This window comes from Lytechinus variegatus, chromosome 14 (genome assembly GCF_018143015.1).
Source record: "Lytechinus variegatus isolate NC3 chromosome 14, Lvar_3.0, whole genome shotgun sequence".
Taxonomy (NCBI): domain Eukaryota; kingdom Metazoa; phylum Echinodermata; class Echinoidea; order Temnopleuroida; family Toxopneustidae; genus Lytechinus; species Lytechinus variegatus.
The window spans coordinates 16,917,562-16,943,261 of record NC_054753.1 but is presented as its reverse complement, the minus strand read 5'-3'; the positions used below and the strand labels follow the sequence as shown (position 1 = coordinate 16,943,261).

General features: G+C 37.2%; 2 protein-coding genes across 2 annotated transcripts; both read right to left on the bottom strand.

Annotated features, from left to right (window-relative positions):
• Positions 1 to 794: 794 nt before the first annotated feature.
• Positions 795 to 2,637, bottom strand: LOC121427697. The gene is made up of 2 exons (XM_041624220.1): positions 2,281 to 2,637; positions 795 to 1,625 (listed from the first exon to the last, which is right to left on the bottom strand). Exon 2 carries the CDS (start codon positions 1,574 to 1,576, stop codon positions 806 to 808), a length of 771 nt encoding a protein of 256 aa, XP_041480154.1. The 5' UTR covers positions 1,577 to 1,625; positions 2,281 to 2,637; the 3' UTR covers positions 795 to 805.
• Positions 2,638 to 5,186: 2,549 nt separating this feature from the next.
• On the bottom strand, positions 5,187 to 25,700 carry LOC121427954. Its single transcript, XM_041624530.1, has 16 exons — positions 25,649 to 25,700; positions 23,549 to 23,570; positions 22,564 to 22,602; positions 20,513 to 20,520; positions 19,447 to 19,662; positions 17,897 to 18,074; positions 16,343 to 16,458; positions 15,243 to 15,500; positions 14,272 to 14,430; positions 12,672 to 13,052; positions 9,830 to 10,005; positions 8,804 to 9,052; positions 7,873 to 8,015; positions 6,676 to 6,775; positions 5,935 to 6,112; positions 5,187 to 5,576 (listed from the first exon to the last, which is right to left on the bottom strand). Exons 1-16 carry the CDS (start codon positions 25,698 to 25,700, stop codon positions 5,452 to 5,454), a joined length of 2,400 nt encoding a protein of 799 aa, XP_041480464.1. The 3' UTR covers positions 5,187 to 5,451.

Below are 25,700 nucleotides of genomic sequence, written 5' to 3'. Positions count from 1 at the left end.
ACTTATATACTTTTTTCTTAAAGGACTGTGGACTCATTGGATAAACATGATTCAATTCATACAAATGATCTATTAGTAATGAGAACATGACGAAAACTGTAGAAGGTGAAGGAGGACAAGGAGATGAAGAAGAACAAGAATATGGAGGAGGATGAGGATAATAAAAGTAAAAGAAGAGTGAGGAGAAGAAGGAGAAGAAGAAGATGATGACGATGATGATAATGATGATGATTATGATAATGATGATGAAGGGGAATGAGGAGAATAACAGCAGAAGAGTAAGATGGAGAAGAAGAAGCGCAACAACATTTTAATGGCAGTACCCTAATAGCAAAATTTAGAAGAAAAAATAACTAATTTACTTTGCAATTCCCATATCATTCAAATATTGCCTGTTCCAACATGTCAAAGGAAATTTGGCAGTTGTAAGTTTTTTTCTCCTGATATCCTGATAACCTGCATATTTTCTCTTGATTGGAATTAAAGAATAACAAGAAATAGTTAAATAAAATTATTTTTTGACAATCCTTACACATTAAGCGAATTTGTTCTTTCCCGTTACATATTATCAGAATGTCTGAACGAAAAGTAATGTTCAGGTATGCCAAGAATATTCACTTATTATTGATAAAAACACTTAATAACTTGGTACAATTACCAGAACAAACGGAAAATGGCTGGGAGATTATTGTCTGTAATATGTTTTAGAAATCGTTAATACTTTAGCTACAAATCTTATTCGAAATCTGTTCTACCTTTTGGATGTGCCATTGATTTAAGACATCTTCTACATGTATAGTCATGTCTATTCAATCAACAAGTCCGTATCCAATGGAATATCCGTCTTGGAATTTTTGGTGCAAAATTCACCCTTCGAACTCTTGCGAATCCGCAGTCCTTTCTCTTTTTCTTTTCTTTCCGCTATCTTGTTTCGCATTTTGTTCAAAACATATATGGCGCGTGTTCTGTTGATAATGGACTGGAACTTCTCCGTATTTGTAACCCTTAACCTCTCCGATAGCGGCAGATGATTCGCTTTCAAGATCTGATCCGTGGTGAGTTTACGATCAATGAGGATGTCGCTTTCATTCCTTGATATCTCCAGGAGTTTTTTCGTCTTTTCTTTCTCACTGTGTCTCATCTTATACTCAAGATCCAACATGGCTTCTGCAAATCGTGGGTGGGTCCGCCCGTAGTAACGTCCAAACATACTCCCCTCATCATCGTCATCGTCGTCTTCACCACCCTCAGTTCCCCCTCTGCTCTGATCGACGTCAACCGATGTCCGCAGATCGACTTCCGACCTGGACTTCTTCTTAAGACTGTTCCGCAGTGCTCGCCTGTATAAGACATGGTCTTTGAGGTTGTCACATAGTCGTTTCTTTACGGACTGGTAGTGGGCTTCCTTGAGACCCTCCTTGTACTCTAACTGTCGCCTCTTTCTGTTTAGCTCCCGTTCCTCCATGCTGTTCAGTGTTCCAGCTCGGCTGAGGATCCTACTGCTGACCTGTTGGAGAGACTGGTAACGGTCGTGCCCGCTTGGGAAGTTGCTCGTGAGACGTCGCGATGATGCCATGCCGTGTTCCCTGGTCGAATTTCCGTGATCATAAGAGGTTTAGATGAACCTATGTGGAAACATACGAACATGAATCACATGATGGTATTTCAACTTGATTTGGGTTCATCCGCACCAAAGGATGTATTAGCACTATAATTGCAGTTAGGCAATTAAGGCTAAAACTGTTTATAGATCTACAAAAGCAAGATATTCTATGGACAATGAAAAAAAAATATATTCAGATAACGAGTAACCATGTTCCAACATAAAATATATGCACTTCATTTCTAGTAGTAATAGTAACATGCATCTTATACCAAAAATGATATCCTTACGGCTTTGAAGAAAGTAGTAAATGGAAGGTTGATTTATCTCACAAAATTATAATTCTTAGATTTGTTAGTATTAAAATCAAAACTGCATAATATAATAGGTGTATGAAAAAAAACTAATAAAAAAATGAATAAATAAATAAAAATCTGACTATATTATAAAATATCATAAATGATTTAGAAAAAAACACTCGACAAAAGGGCTTACATCGAGTCTCGCAGTTGTGAGTATTGAAAGTGAATATTCATGGTACTGGTTTGTTAATTTCACATCGGAATTTGATAAAGTAATACGTTTTCTGCCCCTCATTATACGCCCTAAATTTTTAAGTATTATACCAGGTTAACAATCCATTTTGCTATAAAAAAAATGATAAGGCGTCAACTTACCTCATGAATTTCCTTAAAGCATATTTTATCTCGTGACAATGGCTTGTGTATTCCAAAAAGACTTTAGAAAATAACGCCGAGCAACTCAGAAAACTGTGGTAATAACCATTCGGAAAGTAATAAATATACCTAGATTCACATTAATGAAAGGGTACGCGAAGTGTTTTTTGAAATTTGACCTGAAAAAACTGACATGGGCCACCGCCCGACAAGGTCCTGATATTCTCGTCTTCTCACAGGCCTAACTAATGGCAGAAATACTTCATCACCGCTCCAACTTGTTCCATCAGACGACAATGCCGGTTTCGATTCGATCGCATTATCGATTGCGAACGAATTTAGAACTTGGCTCGTCCGATTTGTTGACGGTCGGTGAACATTCGATTGGTGGCTCGGATCAATCATATGACACAACCAAAATGCTTTGTGTGCGAGATGTAAATAGGTGTGAATACATGTGTGTGCGTGTGTGTGTATGGGAGGGAGGGTATGTGCGTGTGCGTGTGTGTGTGTGTGTGTGGGCATGAGGGTATGCGTCGGTATTTGTTTTGATCGTCGAGGTCAGGTGTGTGTTCGAGTATTTAATCCAGGAACTGAGAGAGAGAGGGGGGGTGGGGGAAATGGAGGTGGATGTGGATACATATGACTTTTAATTTGTAAAAGGACAAAAAGAAGAGGAGTGCCCTTTGAACCAAGTCTTACCATATCTCGCCCTCTTGCTTGTAACAGGTACCATCGTGTTACTCTGACTCTTACGAACACACTGCTGAGGTCCACAAGATGAATATGCTACACTAGAATTACAATTCCTGTTCACTTATGCATTAAATTTCATTTTCAATTAAATTTGCCTAAGAAACCAAAACTCAATCATTAATTTAGCATAACGCCCTTAGTTTTGCAAGTTGAAAATGACTAATCACTAAAAAAAATGCAAGGCTAATTCCTGCCCAGCCTAGTCGAGTTTAGTCTGTAAAGAGGATAGAAGTGGGGGTAGAGATGGAGGGGTTGCTAAATGTTCTGTTGACCTTTATCCCATCAACTTACTTCACCTAATTAAGTCCTATCTTACCCCCTATTCTCCTGACTCTCATGAACACATTGCTGAGATCGACATGATAAAGTAAAATGCTGCACTAAAAATTGCAATTCATGATCACTCATGCATTAAATTTCAATTTAATAGCGCATGAAATTTTCCTAAACAAACTGATCACTATTGATCAGTAATTCATCACAAAACCCTCAACTTTGCAAGTTCCAAACAAAAATACCTGAAAGAAATTTGAATGCTAATTCCAGCCCAGCTTAATTTTCATATACATGTATTTGTTTCAGTGGGCAGTGCTCGCTCAAGCATGAATAGTTTTCCAACTTTTGGTGTCATTTGAAAGTTGACTTTATTGGCTTCCATAATATGTAAGTGTTTTCCCCTAAAGTGATATATTTTTTATTTGGCAGCCTTGTCAAAAGTGTATAGTTTTTTTGGGGACGCACTGTATACAGTCAATGCCATATAAGTTTCTCTTATACTTGACATTAATACCATGAATAGATCGTTAAAAGGGGCAGATTTGTGACTATATTATTCTTTGAGTTCTTAACAAATTAAACATTAAATTAAGGCAGAAATCGGAACACGCAATATAATCATCCATTTCTTTAATGAAGATAATAACGGGTAAGATATGACAAATGAATTTGTACAAGTCAACGCGTGCATTATACGATCGATATTGATAATGGAGATGGGAGCATACTTTTACAATACTTAATTGAATATGAAATGTTGTTTAAAGGTTTGCATGGTGGTAAGTACAATCGCTGAAGTGGTTTACGGTACACCATGTGGAGTATTATAGAACCAGTGGATAGAAGGAGAAATGAAATTGGATTGGCGAGAAAGCGGAAATTTTAGTAATCATTCTTGAAGACGGACAGTCAACCTGCCCGAAACGTCGAGTCTCCCTCCGCTTCTACTCATCATCTCTACTCGCCGACTCGAGCCAGCATCCCCTCATCCATCATTCTACTCAAGCTGTTCTACTCATCAATTTCTTCTGGTTTACAGTCCTTTTCAGGACTGCATTCAAGAAAGATTGCTCTCAAATTTCCACTTTCTCGCCTATCCAATTTCTTTTCTTCTTTAATCCACTGATTCTATAATGATAAACATGGTCAGATGGTGTACCGTGAACCACTTCTGCGATCAATTGAGTATGTACAAGTAGCTATATAGAACCTATTTATGCAGACCTCAGGCATTTGAATTTCTATCATTATATTAATAAAAATTGAGGTCTTCCTTTTGGAGAACCAATATTTTAGTTCAAAACTAATAAGAGCACAAAAACATGCCAGTATTTATTGTATAAAATAGTGTATAATCATACTCTACATTTTGGTGTAAACTACTGACACAAGTTCCAAAGAGAATGCACATCATCATGCTAAAAGAAAGATATAATAGATTACTGTAGGTCCAAGGTAAATTCGGAATTCTGATTGCTGGAGATGCAGCCATTATACTTTTTAGCCATATCAAATAATTATAATTCCACATGCTTGTAAGGTAATTGGTCGATTCAACTGGGCGTTGTGGCGTGCGCCTGTAATCCAAGCTACCTGTTACAAATTTATGCATAGGTTCAAACTTCGAATCCTGGTTAAGTATTTAAGGTGGTGACGTTAGGGGGTCGGCCCCGGCCCACACGTAAATAATCATATCTGATTGATACACGTTTATAAAAACTAAAACACATGGGCCCGTATTATGATGTCAGGTTTTTCTTAGACCATGGTCTAACTCTGTGGTAAAATTATAGGGAGCCAAATATTCAAAAATTCTGTTTCTCTTATATATTTCTTATGTTCAATAGTTTGTTTTCATAATGAAGAAAAATACTTACTTTATCATTCACGAACAATTATGAACAATTTGGGTGTCATATGAGCTAATAAATTGGATGTGTACTGTTAGGAATTTGTGCCCAAATTGGCACTCCATAGTTAAACCACAACATTATGCAGGTGTTCTCCTAAAGCTATGATACATTATTAACACTGATTTAGTAGCCATCTAAATCTAATATTAATCTCAATTCGTGTCACGTGATTCGGAGGCAGAAATACATTCAATTATCACGTGATATGATATGATCATGGGATCAATCAATTACGCCCCCCCCCCCTTCTCATTCGCGCGTAGATGAAGGCCACCATGAAAACAGTTGCCAGGAAGAGAACAGTGATGCAGACGAGTGCTGAAAGTAGAAAGATGTTCACAGGGGCGCCATCTGCAATAGAAAAAAATAAACATTCTAGCAGGCCTATATTATGCTACATGCACAAAAACCTTTACGAACACCGTACGATCGATTCCATACCATTTAGTGCTAGTAATCTTAAGGCGATCTGAAAGGTATTTGGGACCGTACAATTGATTGAACAAAATATGCGCGTTTGAATATTGCCGATAATTTTGAACAACGGCTAAACATAAATGCCAATAAATGATAATAATGAACTACCAAAATGTACAATGCTTAATAATAAATTAATATTATTATCATTGTGTTGTTATTATTATTATTATTACAAATGTTATCATTATAATACTATTTAGGGTATATGTTCGGTTTTTTTTCCACTTACCATTCGGATGAGTCCGAGCCGTGTTGAAAATGAAAGGTCCCCGAGAAACTGTGTATGGGCCAAACCCAGAATTTCGCGTATCGCGAGTTTCTCGTACTGGGCGAGAATGACTACAATTTGAGCTGCACGCTAATTGGTTGGAATCGTGACAGATGATGATGTCACAATGAACATAGATCTACGAACAAAAAAAAGAAAAGAAATAGATCATCATAACAGATAATTCTATGTGAATTCATTATTCATGTGGAATAATTTGACAGCACCCAACAGGCTAGTGCTTTGTAATGGAAATCAAATCTTTTCAAGTTTTTAATATTTTTCTCTTTAGGTTAAAATCAATCATTTTCTTACGAGAGACTTTGTTACACTTTTAAAGCGTATTAGCACTTTGAAAGTGTATTATTCTTCATAATTCGTGGACTGTATCATTTCTGTGGCATAAATTGTGCTGATTATTTTGATAAAATATAGATTTTGTTGATTTTAAATAAATAAACTTTGTCATGCTGTGGAAGGGTAATGCGATTTTTTTTTCAAAATTTTGTTATCATACCCTTGAACTTTCATAGAGTCATATATAAAAATCGAAATTGAAGCTACATCAGTCCTGCGTTTCATAAACATTTTTCATTATAAAATACAACGAAATATCTTTTAAATTTGACGAAATAACAACAGTATAACCATGCACTATTGTCAGGACTATGAATAGGTATATCATGCAACGAATTATCTTACCAAATTTTTGTCCGAAGAAAGAGCAAACGCTTTGAATGAGAAAGCCTGAAGACCGCGTTTTAAAACAGAGTAGACTTCGATGTCATCTCCAATGGGACATCTGATGAAGAAATTAAAGACACCGTAATATCATCCAGTATCATTTTAATGGTAGCTCCAAATGCACATTAACAATAATACCAAGCCACGGCTGAGATGAAAGTGATAGTTTATTTCTATTTTTGCTCGCGAAAACTTTCACACATATTAGTATGTCAAGTTTATGATTGCCGGTGTAGATGTTCAATAATAAAATGATTCTTGTAGGCCGATACATACATTGATATTGCATATTTTTGCATATTTCTTTTACATGATAAATATTTTTGCCTAACATAAAATCAAATCCTATTTGGAATTACAATGATTTTTGGAATATCATTATGCAAAGAAAATCCTATAAAATCGATTTTTTTTGGGGGGGGAGGGGGCTACCAATCACATTTTTGATCATGATGACAATCCTGTTCCAGTAATTGAATGTTAGATGAAGATATATTCTATTTTGGACTTTTTGTTCCATTTTTGAAGACTGCTTTTAAATCAATTACCTGTGTTTGTTTTACTATTTCCTATATTTGTCCCGCTGCATGTTTACTTCTACATAACACATAATAATAATTTTTGAACTGTGAACTGGAATGCAAAATATTTTTTTTTCTTTAATCATTGTTCACTTTGCAGGGATTAAGATTCCTAAAAGATGACTGTGTTGGATATCAAACAAGTTAAGTTATACATGTAGTAAGAATGATAATAATAACACGAACCGAATATAGCAATAATTACCATAATTATAGCAAATAATTATAGTAGTATTCATAATATTAATAATAATGATGCTTCTGATAATGATAATTGGATGTTCAATAATAACAATGATGATAATAATAATGACAATAATAATAATGCTGATAATGATGACAATAATGATAATGATGACAATAATAATAATAATAAAATGAATGTTAATAATTACATTAATAGTCATAATACTACTTCTACCACTATTACTACTACTACAGTTACTAGTATAAAACTACTACTACTACCACTAATAGTAATAATGATAATTATGATAACAATAATAATAAAAATAATAATAATGATAATAACAATAATAAAAATGAAAAATGAGATATAAAATTTCATTTTTACCCGTCGCTTATGATATCACGGTTGATAGCGTCCAAAGGATCGGGTGAAGGCGTTGCCCAGCAACGGGTATTTTGTATGGTATCCACAACATCTACAATGGCAACCATTTCTGTTGCCATGTAAATCATATTATCGACCTCAACCTACGAAAGACATTAGTTTCAAATGACAGAATAAAATAATACAGAAATCGTCCAATCACAAGAAAAATTAGGATATGAAATGATTTACAAACATTACCCGAACCTTAATCTAACCCCGGATTGGTTCAAAGATTATAAAATAGGTGTTGCTGGAAGCACAGTGCAGAACACACTAACCGCCCTTTCACACGGTAAAAATTAATAAAACTAATTTTAAAAAATCGTAATTTGAATGATGATTCAGTGAAAAGTAAGGTTAATGACGAATATTTAGCACGTGTCAAACCAATCTAGAACCAATCCAAAACGCTAATCACAGTCACGATTACAATAGAAATCATCATTACATTGACGATTCAAGATTCACGTGTGAAAAGGCCCTCAATGAATTTTAAATGCCAACATACCAACGGGCACTCAATGTGTACACCCACGCATTACATAGCGTGCTACATGGGTTTTTCATAATTAATTGCTCCGCCGTGATTGGATTTCAGGTGAGTGATATGTCAATACCAAAAATGAAATTCTGTTGCATTCCGTTATTCTCAAAAGGGTCAAAGTGAACTTCCCGTATCACTTTGGCTACATTCCTCCAAAACGTCACTTTGTAGTGAAAATTCATTATTCATGAAGTAACCTTAATTGACAAAGAATTTAATAATCACAGTTCTTTCTTAAACAAATTACAGCTAGAAATAGGACAATGCATGAAGACACCTATCACATGAGAAATATTTCTTTTTATTCGGGATGAGAAATTAAAATTCTATATCGAATGTGCCCACCTGTTGAGGGAAGGAATTGCCTGGGTATGCATCTTCGAAATTCACATTCGTATATTGACGAATGCGAACAGAGAATTTGCCGTAGCCGTCCTCCTTGACATGCCTGATCCACGCATGTGCTAAGTACGTCATTTTCACGTGATAGGTCCGACTCAACGAACAGTTTATCCGGATAGACCGGGAGCTGCGGAGGTCCGACTGGATCATCACCTTTACTTCGTTGGAGAAAATAATGACGTCATCACTCTCCTGAAAATAAATGCCAATGAATGATTAAGAGAAGGTGAAATTACTACTCTGTACGTGTTCCACGTATCTAATATTTGTCCGAGTATTCATTATGTGAATCTTTAAACGGATGAAACAACCATGAATGTGAAGTTTTCGTCTTTTCGACCTGGTTTCTTAAAAAAGATGATAACGATGGTACATGTAAACCAGTATAAAAATAAAACGCATACAAAAATAAAACGCATACAGAGTACTGTTCTTCTATCATCACCATCTTTAGTGTTATGTCAGTGTGACATTTCCATATTAGAAAAATTCCATCATTTCTATTGTTTCCCAGCTGTCTTGAGCTTTTGATTTAGTTTGTTACCATTTCTGACCATGTCCAACATTTAAAGTTTTTTTTTTCCATTTCAATTTATTTTATATCATTTTCAACAGAACAAAAGAATGTGGTAGAAATAATTACAATGAACTTATACAGACAAAATAAATTGAGGCATGTACAAGATCCTTTGGCATCCAAGTACTCTTTTCGCATCCACCCAACCCTCAATCATGTCATGTCTTGATATGTGACCAATTCATTTTTTCGTCTGTATTTAATTGTGTTCAGGAGGCTTCGCGTTTCTCCTGCATTTCGACAGTATCCACATCTCGAAAGCTTCGGATCTCTCTAACAATTATCCTCTTTAGAGTCCATTTTTCGGCATCATGCGGAACACGGTTTTTCCAATTATATTAGAACAACCAAATATTTAGGAAGAGCCCTCTATCTACAATCAATGTACTCACGGTGACTGTTGTACCACATCCATTATATGGCGTTGTTATGGCAACCGTGTATGCATCATACTCATCCCCTTGACAGAGAGAGTTCTTGAATGAGACCTTATCGTGGCTGGAGATTCCAAGCCTCGCCTTATCCAGGTAAACAGTCATTGACGAGTCTTCACACACCAGCCTGGAATCTGTCAGAGGAGAAAATGGTGATTCTTTATTTCTGATGGCAGCAGGGATGATCAGAGGGAGATTTTGCAACAGCTACACAGACGCTTTCTGAAACATAGAGAATCTATTGTCAAATGCCCTTTAATTTGTTCAAGATAATGAAATTTTTGTCGAGGGTCGGTGAATCGGAAACAGCAGTTTCGCTTGTATCGCTTGACAAACGACATTTTTGCGATCTTTCGTCAGATCTCAAACGTCGGACGAAACTGCCAGTGGCGGATCTACGGGGGATTCCCCCCCCCCCTTCGGGCAGCCAAGTAACAAAGGGGGGAAGAGGGAAAAAGAGAAGAAAAAGGAGAAGGAAAATGAGTGAGTAAAAATGGTGAGAAGACTTAAAAAATAAAAAAAAACTTTCATGTTAGTGTAAAAAAAATTTAGCTCGCGCTTCGCGCTCGCATTGCCTGTTCGATGAGATACAGATCTTGCTCAATAAGCTAAAATGGAGCTTTAAATATCTTGAATTCAACAAACAAAACATATTTCAGATTAAAAATCGACCTTTCATCGTATTTTTTAATTTACAAATAATTTTTTAAGTGCTCTGAAAATGTCTCGTTTCGTCAAATGAATATCTCATTTTTGCAGCTCGCACCGTGCGCTCCCATTATTTGATTTGTGAAGTACCTAATAATTTCGTGTATTTATGGAAGCTTAAAAGTGCCACCGAGATGTTAAGATAATTATCTCGGGAATTCGATATCTTGATAGCAAAAGATCAGATGACGAGATCCTGGATCTCATCATGTCGACATCTTTTAGAAGAGATGATGAGATGACAAGATTCCGGATCTCATCATGTCAACATCTTTTAGAAGAGATGATGAGATGACAAGATCCCAGATCTCATCATGTCAACATCTTTTAGAAGAGATGATGAGATGACAAGATCCCGGATCTCGTCATGTCGTCATCTTTTAGAAGAGATGATGAGATGACAAGATCCCGGATCTCGTCATGTCAACATCTTGTAGAATAGATGATGAGATGACAAGATCCAGGATCTCATCATGTCAACATCTTGTAGAAGAGATGATGAGATGACAAGATCCCGGATCTATGGAAGCTTAAAAGTGCCACCGAGATGTTGAGATAATTATCTCGGGAAGTCGACATCTTGATAGCAAAAGATAAGATGACGAGATCCCAGATCTCATCATGTCAACATCTTTTAGAAGAGATGTTGAGATGACAAGATCCCGGTTCTCATCATGTCAACATCTTTTAGAAGAGATGATGAGATGACAAGATCCCGGATCTCGTCATGTCGTCATCTTTTAGAAGAGATGATGAGATGACAAGATCCAGGATCTCATCATGTCAACATCGTGTAGAAGAGATGATGAGATGACAAGATCCAGGATCTCATCATCTCAACATCTTGGTGGCACTTTTAAGCTTCCATATGTAGACATGACGAGATCCAAGATCTTGTCATCTGATCATCTCTTCTACAAGATGTCAACATGATAAGATCCAGGATCTTGTCATCTCATCATCTCTTCTACAAGATGTCAACATGATGAGATCCGAGATCTTGTCATCTCATCATCTCTTCTACAAGATGTTGACATGATGAGATCCGGGATCTTGTCATCTCATCATCTCTTCTACAAGATGTCAACATGATGAGATCCGGGATCTTGTCATCTCATCATCTCTTCTACAAGATGTCAACATGATGAGATCCGGGATCTTGTCATCTCATCATCTCTTCTTAAAGATGTTGACATGATGAGATCCAGGATCTTGTCATCTCATCATCTCTTCTTAAAGATGTTGACATGATGAGATCCGGGATCTTGTCATCTCATCATCTCTTCTAAAAGATGTTGACATGATGAGATTCGGGATCTTGTCATCTCATCATCTCTTCTAAAAGATGTCGACATGATGAGATCTGGGATCTCGTCATCTTATCTTTTGCTATCAAGATGTCGACTTCCCGAGATAATTATCTCAACATCTCGGTGGCACTTTTAAGCTTCCATAATTTCGTGTATTCCATAAACTTTTCAAAATATCCCTTTTCAGGTGTGATTGACAAAACTTATTTGCGAGCGCGACCATTTTCGTCAGTAAGATGATAATAATTCTACTATGACTTCTAACAATTACTTAAAATCCCCTTTTCATGACAGTTTATCAAAAATTTCGACTCGCACTTTGCGCTCACATTAATTGCCAATGAAACATATTAATCCATGCATCCTGTTCATAATAACAAGTGTTTAAAATGTCTAATTTTCAGGCCTCAATAATATCAACAAATCTCGTGCTCTGCAGGCCTTTGGATATCAAATTTCCCCCGTCTATTTTTTTTTTTGCAGGTGTTTCTGCATTTATTGAAAATCAAATATATGAAACACTGTAATCATAATGCATATAAAGAAATACAAAAATAAATGAAAGAATTACACATTGTGACGATTACATAGAAGAAAAATTAACATAGATATACATGTAAGCAATAACATATCAACAAAATGCAGTGGCCAGCTATCGTAAACAAAATGCTTGAGAGAATAGCAACCAGGTTATGGGAGATACATGAAAACTATTGTACAGAAAAATTCACTGATCTATAATAATGATGTCACAAAATTAGTTTAAATTATGCGACTCATACCCTGATGGCATTCTCCAAGGTAGACGTCATCGATGCCAATGATGTTCAACGCAGGATCACCCACAACCGCACTGATAAGAACGCGCCCGACTCCCCTTGTCCAAACTTCGAACTCTGCACCGACCCACTCCTCTAGCTGGCTGCCAAACGCAGACCAAAGGGGAGTCCGCTTGGTCTCGCCAGTGGTCTCGTTTAGAACCTGTTCGAAGAAGACCGTAAGGGAACCGTTGATGACGTCATGCATGTAGTACCAGAATTGGAAGCATTTGGGTGTTGGGCCAGAGGCGTCGACAGGTTGACTTATGAGAGACGCAACATCGCCAGGTAAATGACCAGGACCGCTCGACGTGTTCAGAAGCATGTATTGACCAACTGCATGAACTAAGAAATAAGATGAGAGAGACAGAATGCATTGCCATGTTGATTTAATTCAGAAATATCAACCCAGTCGAAATGTTCGTTCACAAAAGCAAAGGATCTTCTCTCTGAAATAAGAGTAAGGTCCGAGACTTTTGGTGATAGAGCTTTTGGGGGAAATGGCACCAGAATTGTGGAGCAATCTGCCTCATAACCCCGGGGGGCCACTTTCATTGAGGAGTGGATACCATGCGCGACCAATTAAAAAACACGTAAAAAGGATGTCCTTTTCACGATAGGGCACGTTACGTACGTAACGTGATAAGGGTGTCAAAAACACAAAAATCATGAAAAAAGGGTATCTATTTCGCTAGGAAAATTACGTGTTTAGGGTCGAATTTGCGGGGATGATAGAACAAAATTCAAATGTTTTATAAAGGATGTCCTTTTTGCTCCAACACTTCGTGTTTAGAGTCCTATTTGCGCGAGGTGTAGAAGCTGGGGTCGTACTAAACCAAATAAGGTAAAGCCGACGACCGAAGAACCCGTAACAATAAAACATTCCTGTACTTGTTTAGGGGTTCATTTCAGGGAATATTTGCCAAGAGTATCGTTTTGTTTCCAATACTTGTTAAGGGTAGGGTTTCGAAACAATACTTCTTAAGGGGTGCATTTTCAGAATATGTAAATTACGTGTTTAGGGTGCTTTTCGAGACCCCATGGTCGCGCATGGTATCCACTCGTGAATGGAAGTGCCCCCCCCCCCCCCCGGCTCATAACATAAGGTCAGTAACATAAATTTCAACAGGACTCAAACCTGTGTTAAAAACATCTTTTTTAAGAAACACATATGTATTAACCCTATAGAATACAATTCTTCTAAAGGCATAGAGACTGTTTATATGTTTTTATGTGTCTCTGAGAACTGCTTATTATTATTTTGGTAATGATAGAATTTGATAAAGATGAAAGGGTTAGTGATTTCGCATGGGGATTGATCCCACAGTATGTGGACCATTTTTTTCTCTTTCCTTTTTTAGGCGAATTCCTGCAATCTTCTCCCAATGCTCTAGGTGGTGTTTCTTTGCAGCGAAAATATTCAATTAAACAATATCAATAATGTAAAGGAGTTCTTATGCGACCAACTAGAGCCACTCAGCCCCTTTTAGGTTAGATGCCCCATTTCATCTAGTCCTTAAATCTTAATCACGGCAGGCTATTTTTTCGTGTTATTCTGACTTACTTTGGCCCTGTTTAGTGTGGTCCGTCATATTTGATCCTGTTCTGTTCCAAGTGGCCTGTTCGGGGCCCCATTTTATCCAGTCCAAGTCGTTCGACTCAGAGTTTTCGAATCTCCATTGACATTTGATGCTATCGAAGTCGCACTTTCCGCCTCCAAGATCTGTAATCAATTCCAGGGCCCCGTTGCATTAAGGTTAACATTATGGTAAATTTGTCATGCTATGGTAACTGTCATATAATCCTTGAATCTGATTGGCTGTTGACAATCGTTACCATGGTTTTACCATTAGATGGCAAAGTTATACCATGATAGTAACTTTATGCAACGGGGTTCAAACGCTGAATAAATTACCGCATATAAATCAGAAATCATATTGGCCCTGTATTTAATAATAATAATAATATGCAACATTTATATAGCGCTTAATACAAATGTTTCTAAGCGCTGCATACTATTACCCCGGCTTTAGCACGGCTACCCTGATCGGGCGCAACGAGCATTCAAGGAATTCCTTCCTACCGGGTACCCATTTACTACACCTGGGTTGAGAGTGGCAAATGTAGATAAACGCCTTGCCAAAGGACGTTAGTGCTGCGGTGGGATTTGAACCCCGGACCTTGTGGTTCAAAGTCCGAAGACTTATCCACTGAGCCACAACACCTCTACATTTCCAAGAAGGGTGGCACGACATTTGCCCCTGCGACAAATGTTTCGGTCCTAATATCTCAGAGGGCATAGTATTAGCATCTGTTAATAGCTCTATGGTATTAGGGTCAGGGTTGAAATAGAGTTTTGTTCAGAATAATATAAAGACAAGTATTGTGGTTTTACCCTTGGAGGTTAAGTTTAATGTTTGGCATAAAGTGCAGATTTTCAATCACAGCAATTGTCACAAGAGCGAATTATGTCATGGAACCCCATTTTTTCCCCAGTTCTACGTAAAATTATGTCCAGTCATTGTTCAATCATACCTTGGGCTGATCTCCTACCGACGACGATTTTCGACGTGGAAGGACGTGACGGACTAACAGCAACCTGTGACACGTCATCGGTGTCACCATCCTTGATGCTGAAAGTGCTCCTACCAGAGGCCATATATAAATCACCTTCAAACCATGCCAAACTCCTGCAAGTAGAAGACAGTCGCTCGTAACTCATTACTTCCGATCCACCAGAGATCAAATCATACGACTTCACAAAAGAGCCTTCACAGAAGAACAATATACCTCCTGGTGGAATGATTGAAAGGAAACGAAAAGGATAGTCACTGAGCTTCCTGCTTACACTATCTATAGTTCGGTCACATTCACTTTACCCTTTTTCTTTTTTTTTCTTTTTTGCTTTTCTACAAAAATGAAAATCAATATTCTATTGTTCGAAATAGACATGAAATGAAATACTTGGTCTGACGCGGCCGGGATTGAACCCTTGACCTCCCGGATGTGAGACAGACGCTCAGACCATCTGAGCCAACACACCGGTTTTCAATTTCGGAACCAGCATCCACTTTAAAAAAAAACGAATCATTCGAGGGCCCTGCATGACGCTCGGGAAGAAAAAAAAACCTTCATTTAAATGAAGAAGACTGCCTTAAATTATTGATTGAAATCACACAGTTTGTGAGTGGGAGATGATAGTAATTATAATGATGATCATAAAACTAATAATTGATATTTATAAAGCACCTTACACAAAAATTTCAAAGTGCTGTGGACAAAAAGAAATATTCAAATAAAATCGTAATACATAGATAACCTACAGAACTAAGATAAAAACATAACTATGTGTGCTGAGTCTTGAGAGGTGTGTTTCTCCTTGAAGGTGTCAGAGTTGGGTGCATCTTGAATTTGCGCAGGGAGAGAGTTCCAAATTAGAAGTGCACGAACAGAAAAGACCCCAGCGCCATAGCGTTTGTGCGTGCTAGGTCCAAGTGCAAGCTGTGGTCTTGTTGACGATCTGATGTTAAGTGTTGCCAGTTTGTTTATACAAATAGGTCCATGGTTTATATAATAATTACGTAAAGACTGCCATACACTGATAAATTTAGATGTATACTTGTAAAGATACTAACCGTCCACGTTGAGGGCCAAGTCTCCAATATTTGAAGATAAAGTAAACAGTGTTCTCTTATTCAATCCATCATATGAACAACTTCGAACAGCCCTTCCTTGTGACCAGTAAAGTGTCCTTTGTTAATTTGAATTATAAAAAAAAAGAAATACAATTTTGAAAATGATATGCTTACATGCATATATTAACTCTTTGTCAGTATAAATTACAGCATGATTATAAATAATGATAAATGGTAGTTAAGTGGTATAAAATCGAGCATCTGCACTGCAAGTAAACCAAAATAAGGTTCTAAAAACCCAGCAATTTAGCATTTCATAGATCTTGCGCCCATGTTTTGACCATCACCCAATGTCCAAAATCACTAAATAGTATTATGAACTACTTGGTAATAATGTTTTTATTCTAATTATCAAATAATCAATTTAAATTTAAAAGTTTCTAGGGGTAACACGGAAAGATTTCATGAAATAAAAATACAGAATATACTTGTAAAATATTTCATGAAATTAAACACGTTAATAAAACTATCTTTTACTTCATGACTCATATTTCACTGAAATTTTAAATAAACTTTACTCTTGTCAATCTATCTTTTTCTGTATTTCTCATTTCTCCTTCTGCTTCATCTTCCTCTCCTTAATCTTCTTCTTCTAATTTTCTTCTAATTCGTTCTTTCCATCATGATCACCACCACGACTATACTACCATCACGTACTTCAAAGCCTCTGCATGCCTCTGCATGGGTAACAGTGAATTTATCATTGAGTTATAACTGTTGGAAAAAACACATGTCACAGAGTGTGTCCCACATCGTGTTCAGAGTTAATTCACAGTGTGTTTCAAATGTGTTCACAACGTGTCCACAGTGTGTTCACAGTGTGTTAATAGCGTGTTCAAAGTGTGTGTGTTCACAGTGTGTCCCATACCGTGTTCACAGTGAATCCACAATTTGTTTATAATCTGTACACAACATGTTCACAGGGTGTTGAATGTGTGTTCAAAGCGCGTTCAAAGTGTGTGCACTGTGTGTTCACAGCTTTGGTTCACAGTGTGTTTACTGTGTGTGCACAGTGTGTTTACTGTGTGTTCAGTACTTCTGTTCGCAGTGTGAATCACAAAGGGAAATCCACATCCATGCTGTTATATGTGTTATATATTTTAATAGGATGGCTCACATTTTTCCTTTGTTTACACTGTGAACACACTTCAATGCAGCTGTGAACATGTCAACTGCCGAGGTGTTCACGACGTGAAATTATATCTCCCCTCCTCCATGTTACTGAGTTGCCCCAAATGCTATATTTGATCTAAATTCTAGATAATTCCAGACCTCGCACTACCCTGCACTCCGACTTCGGACTGCAAGATAGTAAATTTTGTATGACGTCAGAATACAGGATAGCGCATTGGATGCAATATTGCAATTCGCTGTATATTATGTAATCCGATTTGGACCAATCAGATTTAAGAACATTCTTCAATTGCATAATGTGATCTTTCTAGCTGAGAAAGAGGCTCATCATATAAAATATTTCAAAGACATGTAACATACCTTGTGATTTTGTCCAACACAATGGAGTGAACGTACGTGTATCGATCTCCTTCAATGATTATAGTTCTTTCGCGGCCATCATATGTGACTCTTTCAATTGTCCTTTTATAGCGATTCGAGTCGTAGTGGGTCCAAAATATCAGATTTTCATTCTCGTCAATTGCGATTGCTCCTGGGTCTGGAAAGAAGTTATTGAGATGTTTATAGGTCAAGTCCCACCCAAAAAAAAACGTTGAGTTGAATCAAAAGAGAAAAGCCAACAAGCGTAACGCTGAAATATTCATCAGAGTCGGAAGTGAAATAAGAAACTTATAACATTTTGAAGTATCACATATTTTTTCACAAAAGAGTTATATTCATTAATCTGTGTCGTGAAAATGATAAATTCGGTAATGTGACATCAGGACCAACTTGACTGAACCATGAAATGTCAAAAAAATGTTAACTCGACATGCTCAGGGACAATAAGGAGAAAATAAGCATAAATAAGCGTAATATGTTACTATGTCAATTGAATCATAATTGTAAATATGATATTGAAAGTGGAAAATAAAATAATTGAATTGAATTGAATAAATTAAAATCCAAAAGAAATCATGAGTGCGTGACGTCATCAGTCCCCTCGTTTGCGCTCCGGTCAGGATGTGAATATAACTGTTTCGGGATTTTTTTTTAATCGAAAGGTCTTTAAAATGTCATAACTTTTATATATTACATCTGATTTTGATGAAATTTTCAGTGCTGTGCCTGTTGGATTTGTCTCATTTTATTTAAATAATTTTCTGTTAGGGTGGACTTGTTCTCTAAGTGCAATTATATAAGTGGCAACGGAAATTTTATGGACATAATTCGGGGATTGGATATTCTAAATTGAATTCTATTGACTTTATCAGTATGTTACTGCACAAGGATTTTTTCGAATAAGGATAGAGACAAGGAAAAGGTTTCCTCTTTATCCAGATCATTTTTTCTCTCGCAGGATTCGCTTAACTGATATATTACTGGTTCACAACACAACTTTCCGTTCCAATGCATAGCATTTTTGTCTGATTGAGAAAAAGAACAAAGAAAGCCGCTCCAAAGCATCAAGCATTTTCTTATTGTCAAGAAAAAAAGAAGAAAGAAATCCATTCCAAAGCTTCGCATATTTTTCGTTACGCCTTTCCGATCGCACTGATCCGCTACAATGAGCTGCAATTTTGGTGAAAAGCGGCCGCAGAGCTAGCGCTGTCCGATCATCGCCTCAGCTCTGCGCGAGCGCACCCGGAAGAGGCCACCCTAGCTGTAACATGCACGCATGACTGTTTCATATATAGGGGTGCATACGCACTCACACGCTGGCGATCCGTTCCAAAGACCCCCGTTTTTAAAAACATTTGTAGTTCGGAAGCCCGTTCCGAGGACCCTCCTTTTTACAATAAGCCCGCTCCAAGGCCCCCGTTTTTTGTCTCGCCCGCGGCACACCCCCGCCACCACTTTTTTGGTCGAGTGCCTCTCCCCCCCCCCCTCCGGGACAATATTGCCATTGCTATACAGGAGCATTTCCTTACCACTCCCAGTAGAAATAACGCGAGTCGATAATGTGTCATCAAGTTTTGCTCGTTTTATCGTTCTAGAGTTCTGTTCTGTCCAAAATATCATATCGAAATCCCCATCAAAGTCGAGTCCTCCTAGGCTCCCTACAATTATCGGTAACTGATTGAATTTGTAGTTCGGTCCCTTGGAGAGATAAAATCCTGCATTCGTCGATACAATTACCATTCGTTCTGTAGATTTATCAGGGAGAAAAACAAGTTAGGTAATATTATAAAAAAATATATATGCGCCCTATCCGAATATTTTGAAATTTATGAAGGATTATGTACTGAGATATTTTAGTCGCCTTGTCTTATTACGAGTACATGCACGTACTCGTACTTGTGACCTCAGTAAGGCGTTCGATACACTGAATCATAATATTTTACTTTCAAAACTTAATTGTTATGGTATTCGCGGTCAATCACTCCTTTGGTTTAAAAATTATTTAATAAACCGAAAACAATATGTCACTTTTAATGGCAACGATTCTAGTTTACTTCCAGTTCAATGTGGTGTCCCTCAAGGTTCCATTCTAGGCCCCCTTTTATTTTTATTATATGTCAATGATATTATTAATACATCTTCCATTTTATCATTTGTATTATTTGCTGACGACACAAATATATTTTTTTCTCATAAAAATATAACTTCCTTAAACAACATCTTAAATATTGAATTAATTAAAGTCTCACAGTGGTTTAAAGCTAATGAACTATCCTTGAACTCGAAAAAGACCCACTTCATCCATTTTAAACATTCTCATATTACAGATTCTCCAATTCACTTACAGATTGACGGCACACCATTAGAGCGGAAGACTCAATCTAGATTCTTAGGCGTCATCATAGATCAAGCTTTGTCTTGGAATGAACATCTGCACCATATCATTATATGTATCTCGAGAAATATTGGAATAATTTCCAAGTTGAAATTTATTTTACCACACAAAACTTTATTTCTATTGTATAATTCGTTAATACTCCCGTATATAACATATTGTAACGTTGTTTGGGCTAATTGTGGTTCCACAAAACTTACTTCTATTTCTAAATTACAAAAAAGAGCAATTCGCATTTGTACAGGATCACATTATTTGGCTCACACCGATCCTTTATTTTTTAAACTGAAAACATTAAAAATTGCCGACTTATATACTATTCAAATAACTATAATTATGTTTAAATATATTAACAAACTGCTCCCTTCGTCCTTTGATAACATGTTCAAATTTAATAGTACTGTCCATACTTACCCAACGCGCATATCCGGAAACTTTCACCTCTCTAACCCCAGACTGGTAATTGCCTCTAAATCAATACGACACCATGGTCCTGACATTTGGAATGGTCTTCCAAACAATATTAAAACGTGTTCAACCATATACTCATTAAAAGCCACTCTAAAGAAAACTATCATTCAATCTTATCAACCCCACCCTCCAAATTAAAACATTCACTCAAATATTCACATTCGCTATTTAATATTCTGATTTTACTCAACTGCTATACACAGCACCAGCACCTGCACTTGCAATGCACCCACTTGGTCAGTAAATATCAATCTTAGTCACGAATCTTTTATGAGGCCGCCATCAATTCAAGCCTAACCGCTCACGATGGCGGTCTCCTGCGTTCATTTTTTACATTATATGTATATGTTTACATTTATAAAAGATTAATTTATACTCACATCCTTATTTGTATTTATTATGTAATATGACCACATTGTTTATATAATGAATTATTTTGTATTTTGTAATTATAAATAATTTTGTATTGTGTTTTTGAACGCAGAAATAAATGCAAACAAACAAACAAACGTACAAGACAAATTGATTTATGACGACGTACTTAAAACATGGAGGTAGCTTTCTACCTCCATGCCTAAAACAATAAATGTCTAACACCCACCTACCCTTAACCTACCCTCATATCTATCGCACTCGCCCACCTTTAACCCATCCTCGATCTATCATACTCACCCACCCTTAACCCACCCATATACTGCACACTCTCCCATATCTCACACCCACCCATTGTAACCCTACCCTCATATCTATCGCACTCACCCACTCTAGACCCACCCTCCATCTATCATAATCACTCACCCTTAACCCACCCATATACCGCACACTTTTCCATCTCTCACACCCACCCATTGTAACCCTACCCTCATATCTATCGCACTCACCCACTCTTGACCCACCCTCGATCTACCATACTCACCCAACCTTAACCCACCCATAAACTGCACACGCTCCCATCTCTCACACACACCCACTTCAAACCTACTCTCATATCTATCGCACTCCACCCACCCGCTACCCCAGCCCCACAATCGATCTATCACACTCAGCCACTACAGACCCAACCATCCATATTGGACCCACCCTCGACCTGTCACACCCACCCACCCTTAACCCAGATTCATTTCTCGTACACTCACACGCACACACACTCTGACAAGCCTCCCTCCCATGTAGGCCCAATTAATGCATCGAAATATACTTTATTTTTAAGCCAACTTAGCTGCCTAATCAGTAGTTTATACAGAGGGGGCAAGTCCTCGGCTCTAACCCCATCAACTATAGGGGGCTGCATTATAGCCTATAATCTAGGCGGATGCTGCAGAGAATGTCTTTGCTGTTATGCTGAACGTAAACGATACGTCTGATTGGCAAAGACTACACATTGTGGCTTCGTTAGCAGCCAACGCAGCCACAATGTGTAGTCTTTGCCAATCAGACGTTAGCAGCCAACGCAGCCACAATGCATAGCCTTTGCCAGATCAGACGTATCGTTTACGTTCAGCGTAACAGCAAAGACAATAACTGCAGCATCCGCCTAGGTTACAGGCTAGGGCTGCATGAATAGGGTCAAAAGTGACAAGTGTAGAAAGAGAGAGGAGAGGTGAGAAAAAATGACAGAGAGAGAGAGAAATGGTAAAGTAAAAAGGGGGAAATAGCAAAGAAACTGTTTAATTTGATGAATCGTAATGAAGAATGGGACGCGATAATCAGTTTGCCCCAGATCCTATACCCGGCCCCAGCCTAGCTTACACAGTAAGCTACATTGACAGTTTTCACTTACCTTCTTCTGCACTTGAAGAGCTTACATTTAGCAGGAAACCTAAGAAAGACAGGAGAAACAATGGTAAAGCATACCAGCAATCAAGGTACGATCATGTCCCGGCACGCACGGGAGGGCTGAGTGGGGGTTAACACATCACAAAACTGTAGAAAACAGTTTATTTTTTCGACCTTTGGCGTCATCGATTGTTCCTTTTCTGATGTATTTTTCAGCTTCAAATGCTGTTTTGGGTGTCTCGGGTGTTTGCGCCATGCATTGATCTGTTGATACTACCATGGTCATTGTGAAGGCCCGGGGTAAAAACCGTTGATACTTTTTTCGATGTAGGGTAGACCGGGGTTAGTTGGAACATGGGGTAAGTTGAAACATTGTGATTTTCTTTAACGCCTGTAAAGTAAATTTATGCAATACTGCCCTCAATTTATTGCAGTAATAATTGAACTCTGTTGTATTATTAATAGCAATAAATTGAGGGAAGTATTGCATAAATTTATTTTACAGGCTTTAAAGAAAAATACAATGTTTCAACTTACCCCATGTTCCAACTAACCCCAGTCTCCCCTAAGGATGATGCTGTTCAAGACAAATAACACCAATATTTTCACTCTACTCAGTTCTCAAATGTTTGTTATTTTCACGTTTTTAATGAACGTACATCAGCCTTAGATGTGAAACGATTCCGATAATTTACTCTAAAATCATTGCAGTCTATATTTTTTCAATTAAAAAAATAGTCAGCAACTACAGCCTAATCTGTATTTTTACGGCACAAGTACAATTAACAGTAAATAAAAACAGTGAGTGACAATTTATTGTTAAAATATACAATATACATGGTAGATTTGCAAAGTAGAGCACATTTAGCATACGGGTGTCAAAGGAATCCCGAGTGAATATTCCGTCACCGCTTCAAATGGGATTTATCAGCGGTTTAGTGTAGTACTAAGATCGGTTTCCATCCAGACTGTCGGCCTAATAGAGCCACCTCAGCACAACAAGTGGAATGCCTCTGGCCGTCTCACCTGCATCACGCTGTTCAATATAGCAGCAGTGCTGACTTTGAATACTACTCTAACTCGCACAAGATGTTCAGTGATACATGGTTACTCTTATGTCCACTTTTATGAACTAGACCAATAAACTTACAGAGATATGATGGTTATTCAACAAAAAACCCCAACATGGCCAAAGTTCATTGACCTTACATGACCTTTGACCTTGATCATGTGACCTGAAACTCGAACAGGATGTTCAGTGATACTTGATTACTCTTATGTACAAGTTTCATGAATCAGATCCATAAACTTTCAAAGTTAGGATGGTAATTCAACAGATACACCCAATTCGGCCAAAGTTCATTGACCTTTGACCTTGGTATGTGACCTGAAACGCGCACAGGATGTTCAGTGATACTTGATAACTCTAATGTCCAAGTTTAATGAACTAGACCAATAAACTTTCAAAGTTATGATGGTAATTCAACAGATACCCCCGATTCGGCCAAAGTTCATTGACCCTAAATGACCTTTGACCTTAATCATGAGACATGAAACTTGCACAAAATGTTCAGTGATGCTTGATTACTATCATGTCCAAGTTTCATAAATCAGATCCATAAACTTTCAAAGTTATGATGGGAATTCAACAGATATCCCCAATTCGGCCAAAGTTCATTGACCCTAAATGACCTTTGACCTTGGTCATGTGACGTGAAACTCATGCAGGATGTTCAGTGATACTTGATTAACCTTATGTCCAAGTTTCATGAACTAGGTCCATATATTTTTTAAGTTATGATGACATTTCAAAAACTTAACCTCAGGTTAAGATTTCGATGTTGATTCCTCCAACATGGTCTAAGTTCATTGACCCTAAATGACCTTTGACCTTGGTCATGTGACATGAAACTCTAATAGGATGTTCAGTAATACTTGATTAACCTTATGGCCAAGTTTTTTTAACTAGGTCCATATACTTTCTAAGTTATGATGTCATTTCAAAAACTTAACCTCAGGTTAAGATTTGATGTTGACGCCGCCGTCGGAAAAGCGGCGCCTATAGTCTCACTTTGCTTCGCAGGTGAGACAAAAAACTCGATTCGAATAAAATCCAACGAGCATACCTGTACATTGAAAATTTAATCAAAATCTGATGTATAATAGGAAAGTTATGATATTCAGTCTAGTTTCACTAAATTTCACGAAACAGTTATATGCACATTATGGTTGGTATGCAAATGAGTTGAATGATGACGTCACCCACTCACTATTTCTTTTGTATTTTACGAAAATAAATATTTTCATTTTCTCCTCAATGTCATGGGAAAACAAAGATTTGTTCCTCTCTGAACATGTAGATTTATACCATTTTATGGTTCAGTCAAATTGGTCATTATTGTAACCTCGTAAAAATATAACATTGTATAATTCAAACAATAAAAAGCAAAACGAATAGTGAGTGAGGGATATCATTGACTCTATCAATTATCACTTGGTTGTGCAGATAACTGTTTTGTGAAAATAAGCGAAACTTTAAAATGTAAAAACTTTCTTATTTTACATCCGGTTTCGATAAAATTTTCAGTGTTATGCTTAGTTGATTTTTATTCAAATCAACATTATTCCGGGTTGGACTTGACTTTGAAGAATTTTCGAAAGTTGAAAGTTATATAGTTTTCTGTGGCTGATCTTTGACCAGGATTTGACGCATAAATTAAAGGAAATAAACCATTTATGAATGTCACGTTTTACTTCTTAAATCAAGAGTAATTGTCTGCAATTTCAATTTATTTTTTCCTGAATTACTACAAAATATGTTCTATGATATTTATTGGGACTGAATAACATTCAAATTAAAATAAGAATGAGAACTTGAAAACATTCCAGGAAGATTATAGAGCCATTGCCTATGAATCAAGCGATTCATCCATGATGATACATTAGCAGCTTTTTTTCATGTTTGTATTGCTTTCATTTTGATATGGAAAATGAAGCCAAAACAAAGCACACAAAGTTCTAGGTCAGGTTCTGGAAAGAAATGCTGTTCTTAAAGTCTTACTTGAAAGTATAAATCGACATATCCTTACCTTGCAGAATTAAGACCATCCAGGAAAGACGAACCATATTCAGGCCTTCCAT

What these genes read in the sequence shown, in the direction of transcription:
- LOC121427697 (XM_041624220.1), bottom strand. Translation starts at nt 1,576, where the DNA reads ATGGCATCATCGCGACGTCTCACGAGCAACTTCCCAAGCGGGCACGAC.
- LOC121427954 (XM_041624530.1), bottom strand. Translation starts at nt 25,700, where the DNA reads ATGGAAGGCCTGAATATGGTTCGTCTTTCCTGGATGGTCTTAATTCTG. An exon ending in CTTGGCCCTCAACGTGGACG is followed by an intron (nt 15,501 to 16,342) that starts GTTAGTATCTTT and finishes TCATTCCACCAG; the next exon opens with GAGGTATATTGTTCTTCTGT. An exon ending in CGGTAGGAGATCAGCCCAAG is followed by an intron (nt 14,431 to 15,242) that starts GTATGATTGAAC and finishes AATTGATTACAG; the next exon opens with ATCTTGGAGGCGGAAAGTGC.